The sequence below is a fragment of the Triticum dicoccoides genome, chromosome 2A, assembly GCF_002162155.2.
Source record: "Triticum dicoccoides isolate Atlit2015 ecotype Zavitan chromosome 2A, WEW_v2.0, whole genome shotgun sequence".
In the NCBI taxonomy this organism is placed as follows: Eukaryota; Viridiplantae; Streptophyta; class Magnoliopsida; order Poales; family Poaceae; genus Triticum; species Triticum dicoccoides.
Window position 1 is genome coordinate 267,463,156 of NC_041382.1, and position 5,297 is coordinate 267,468,452.

Sequence of the window (5,297 nt, forward strand, 5' to 3'; positions counted from 1 at the left end):
GTCTAGTTTTAGTGGACCAGGCTGCCAGGTACATGCCATGTCAGCGGGGGATATAAAATTGGTCAAACTTTATGAAGTTTTGACTTTAGATAAAACTAATATACGAAGATATGGAGGGAGTAGGACCATATGTGCAGCGCAGCACATAAATAAGTTTGTTGACCCAGGTGAGCATTTTCCGGGTTAAGGGACCAAATTGTACCGCTAGTTTAATGGTTGTAGGTGTATTTCACTCTCTAAAGTTGTAATTTGATGGCCTGTTGTGATTATATGGTTTTTGCCGAGTAAAGCTAAGCATTTTCTCAGTATATACATGGCACCAGTTGTACAACGTGTCTAATGAAAAAACACAACCTGGTTTACCAGTACAGAATATTTTGTTAGTTAACCTAAATAATTCTTATTTTCTGTTGCTGATGTCTCAAATGATTCTATCTACTTACAGTTTTAAAATATCAAGTTATAATCGCTCCACAATAACAGGCAAGAAATGAGAAACATAATTTGAGTCTGAAAGTTCAAAATTATAGGGCCATACAGTCATAAATGACAGGCGCCAGGATGGCAGAGAAAATAATGCCCGAATCGGAAGTTCGCATTATGCATTGAGTTGTGCTTTTGCACCAGATGTCTCGCCGTAATTCAGTATACATTTCTCATTGTAATTATAGGTGGTTTATGTAACCATATGGATTCACAGTAGTGGACATGCTTTTTGTGTGGCTCAAGTTGCTATATTTGTTCACACTTCACAGAAGCTGACCGTGCGGAGGTGCTTTGTCTTTTTTTCGTAATGAAGTGTTCCTTTTTCTTTTTCCTTTGTCAGATATGGAGTGTGAAGCAGGACAAATGTGTATATGATTTTAAAGAGCATACCAAGGTTTGTCAAATAATCGTTATCCTTGCTTGATCCCTTGAGTTTTCTAAAACTGTCTCCTCTTATCTGCTCAACTGTCTTTTTGCAGGAAATATACACTATTAGATGGAGCCCCACAGGTCCAGGAACAAATAATCCCAATCAACAGCTGCTTTTGGCAAGGTATAATTTGGCATTAGCTCAGAGCCTTTAAAGACAAATAATGCCTTTGTATTTTCATTTCTGACAGTTCACTGTTGTTGGGTCAACTGACCGACCTGTTCTAACATGTATTCCTGACGTTTGAATTATGTGCAGCCTTCAGTGAGTAACCTTGACCAGTTAATCCTGCATGAATTAGTAATAATAAAATTAAACATTGTAAAAATATTTTTAATGAAAAATCTCGTGTTACAATTCTGTCTAACAAATTCATTTAGTCTATTAATCAGTGGTCAAATATTGTAAAGTTTGACTGAACATTTTCTGGGACATCATGTATTTTGGAACAGAGGTAGTATATCGTAGGAAACTTGATAGTTGCAGTACATTGCAAAGTGGTTGTTCAGTAAGTTCGCTCTCTCTTACCTGCAATGATATCCACTACAATTTTGGAAATTATCGATGGGTAATGTGTTGGGTGATTAGTTGTTCTCAGCGTCTACTGTAATCTAGTATTAATGCTTCCTTTGTATGATATGGCACACTAGGCCTCGCTTCAGCGAGAACATATCATCTTGTAAGTGGATAGCCAGCGGTAACAAATTAGCTCATGCCAAATCATGATTTGTACGGAACATGTTTATAGTCCAAGATGATATTATTTCAGCGTCAACTCGTGTTGTAGGCAAGTTCTTGGTCAATGTTTATTTCGGTACAAACTCCTAGTTCACCATTCAGTGGTTTCAGTCTCGGTTTGATAGCGTTGTTTATCCCTTGTGTACAAGATAGTTGGTAAACTAGCAGAATTAGGTATCCGCATTAGGTTCCTTGCTTCTGAGGACAATTTTGCTACCCCAGCAGGTTGCTTGTGTTTATCAGTAATGATGGACTATTTTGTTTTATATGCAGTGCATCGTTTGATTCATCTATCAAGCTATGGGAAGTTGAGCAAGGACACCTTCTGTACAGCTTGGCTGGCCATAGGTACTGATACTAAGGGAAGAAAATTATCGTGAGTTACTGTGTCACACATAGAATGCTAAATTCTTGTCAATTTACAAATGATTACAGGCAGCCAGTTTATTCTGTGGCCTTTAGCCCTGATGGCGAGTACCTGGCTAGTGGGTCGCTGGATCAAAGCCTACATATATGGTCCGTCAAAGAAGGCAGGATCCTGAAGACCTTCAGAGGGAGCGGTGGCATTTTTGAAGTGTGCTGGAACAAAGAAGGCAGCAAGATAGCAGCTTGCTTCTCCAACAATACTGTCTGCGTCATGGATTTCAGGATGTAGTTTCAGCAGAAGATGTACATGTATCAAGCTACAAGGCTAGAATATATGTTCTTCCCATTGTTGGGAAATTGTTAGTCTACTCTAGGTTTTGGATTTAGCTTCCCAGCTGATGTACAGTAGGACCTGACCGTAGTACCTTGTAGGGCACAAGCCTCACAAAAGAGCATGTACGGCGCGTTGACATGATGATGTTACTGTGTTGGTGTTGTAGTATGGAGATATTGTGGTGCAATCAAATCATTTGACTTAGGTGATATAGATTAAGATGGCTACAAGTTTATTGGAACATATAGATATTAATGATAATGTCTTGTCAGGATGTATTTTACATGAATATTTGTAGGAATCTGATCATACAAGTAATTGAAACAGTTCAGAGGTGGGTGGAGAAACAGCTCAAAAGCATACTTTCTGTGCTTTTAGAGGATCTAAATCAGTCTTCATTCTTTCAAAGCCCATCGCAGTAAATATGTAAATCCTTTTCATAGAAATTAGTTACTATGATAATGTATATAGCCTGTTTCATCAATGTTGACACTATCTTTGAGATTCATGTGAGAAGCCAAATCAAAGAAATTTGCTATTAGCTTTGCTCCTCGTTCGCTGCTAGTCCTTCGTCGTTTGCCCGCCCAGTCCTTGCTGGGTTCCACGTTGCCGGTATGGCCAAGACCAGAGCGAGGGAAGAGCTTGTGCCCCCAGCAGGACCTGCCCGTTGCCGGGGTTCGGCTTCCCCCTCCACAGTTTCGTGCGTGGGCTGCTCCGCTTCCATGGCTACCAACTGCATCATATTCCGCCTAACGGAGTCCTTCACATAGCCAATTTCATTACTTTCTGTGAATGTTTCCTCGGAATGGTTCCTCACTTTGAGTTGTTCTGGTACTTCTTCCGAGTTTACGTTCAGACGAACGGGGATGTCGTGTCGACCTTGGGGGAGCTATCCTGCAGCTGCGCCCCAACACCAACCTCTTTGCCACAGACCTCCCAAAATTTGTTAGGGAATGTCATAAGCCTTGATTCTGTGTTTTTGGGTTTGGAGACAACTTGCCCGTCTTCGTGAACGAACACCCGTAGAAGTTGGGTACCGGGCTCCATTGAACCAACTGTCATCGTGAGGCCAAGGCTTTGGCTGACGCCACAACCCATTTGTAGGAGGCCGAGTTGAAGGGAGGCCACGTTATCAAGACATGGGTGGACCGCCGCGTCCTCCCTCTACAAGCTTGGCCGTCCCCGATGTACATGTACACGGGAGCAGCAGACCTGTCGCGGGTGTCGCAAGACGAGCTGGGCCGGAAGAAGTTGATCGCCATCTTTGCACCTTGATCGAGCCAAAAACGATCAAGGAGTCCAAGGTCGCGCCATTGAGGCCTTCAGTGCGAACCACCCATGGAGCCAAGTAAGTGTCAAAAACTTTGAGTTCTTCCTTATCTGGAGCTCAGGGCTTTATCCTCGGCGTACCATCCATTCTTGTTGTGCAGAAGTTTGTGGCCTTCGAGGCATACCACTCGGAGCCCCATTGATGGTGAAGGTGGTGGACACGGCCATGTCTTCATTGATGGAGGCCACCCTTTTTTAGTCTGAGAAGGTTAGGGGCGCACCCTCCAAAAGGCGAAAGAAAATGCCTAAGGAGGCCTCAGATGAGGAAGAAGATCCAGGACCGAGGCCTCCGATGACGGTGATGTTACTAACTCCCCCGAGGATGATGCTGCTGAAACAACGACCTCCACTTAGGAGCACAACAGTGACGATGGTGAAGATGACGACGACGAGGAAGAGGTTGATCAAGGGACTATCGGTGCATGATTGTGAGCACTTGCAACACAACGGAGCAGGAGACTGCTCCCTTTTTTTGGTTCGGTAGGCGGTGCGGTGAACACATATGTTGCTATGACCTCTGGCTGGTGAGGAATCTAGAGACGAGGAGGTTTTACCCAGGTGAGGGCCGCATTGCATATAATACCCTACTCCTGCTTGCTTTGGTGGTTTGAGTGGTGGATGAGTACAATGGTGGATAAGTACAATGTGGGTAGTGCTGCAAGTCTCGGGAAGGGAGTTGGCAGATCTTCTGAGTGTCTATCTTATTTTTGACCTAGGGTTTTCCCCTTAGGACGAGTCCCTCGTTTACCTCTCTGTCCCCCCTCATTGCCGTAGCTTGGTCCTCCTTTTATATGCCAAGGGGTTACCACATTTGCTACAGACGACACTTGGGATATCGAAATTACAGAACTAGTACTATACCTACCACATTAAATGCGAGGGCAGGTGTTGAAAGCATAGGTTATCTCCCAAAGGGGGGGTGTTGAATGGGAGACTTTTAGAAATTCGTCAAACTCTGAGGAATTTGACGAATATCAGAGTGGAGAAATAGAAACACAAGGGAAACTAAGTCATCACAGAATTAGAGTGCATGCAATCAGGATACGTAAGAGTGAAGAACATGCAATCATACAATCATACAAGCATGAAGAATATGAACTGAGGAAATGAAAGATAACATGATGAAATTCTTTAGTTCAAATTTGTCAGAGCATAGACCACAAATTCTTCAGCAGCAGAATGAAGTAAGAGAGGGTAAGGAATTTGAAACCAGGTTGGCTCGGTGAAGACAATGCAATTTGGTAGACCAGTTCCAGTTGCTACATCAATTGTATGTCTGGTTGAGGCAGCTAAGTCACAACTTAGAGGACACACAATCCTCACCGTATTCCTCTTGAGCTAAGGTCACTTAGTCCTCGCCCAATCACTCGTGGTAATTCTTCAAGGTAGACTTCCAAAACCTTCACAGACTTGTTCACCGGCACACCATAATGACTCTTGGTGTACTTAGAACTTGACGCCTAACCGTCTGGAAGAATGACAGTCTTCAAAGGTAACTGGTGTCGGATCACATAGATCAATCTCTTTACTGATGCTCAATCACTTTGCTATGGGTTTTTCCTCACTTAGGATTCTTTGAAAGTCGTGAGAGGATGGGTTGCTCTCAAATGACAA

The 5,297-nt window shown here is 43.2% G+C and overlaps 1 protein-coding gene across 2 annotated transcripts in view; it reads left to right on the plus strand.

Annotated features, from left to right (window-relative positions):
* LOC119354387 (WD40 repeat-containing protein HOS15-like) overlaps nucleotides 1–2,703 on the plus strand; it is a 21,589-nt gene extending 18,886 nt beyond the window's left edge. For both annotated transcript variants that reach the window (XM_037621119.1, XM_037621120.1), the window contains exons 11-14: nucleotides 827–880; nucleotides 966–1,039; nucleotides 1,928–2,002; nucleotides 2,090–2,703. In XM_037621119.1, the coding sequence (XP_037477016.1) occupies nucleotides 827–880; nucleotides 966–1,039; nucleotides 1,928–2,002; nucleotides 2,090–2,309 (423 nt within the window). In that variant the 3' untranslated portion in view covers nucleotides 2,310–2,703. The remainder of the gene's footprint in view (nucleotides 1–826; nucleotides 881–965; nucleotides 1,040–1,927; nucleotides 2,003–2,089) is intronic.
* The last annotated feature ends 2,594 nt before the right edge of the window (nucleotides 2,704–5,297 follow it).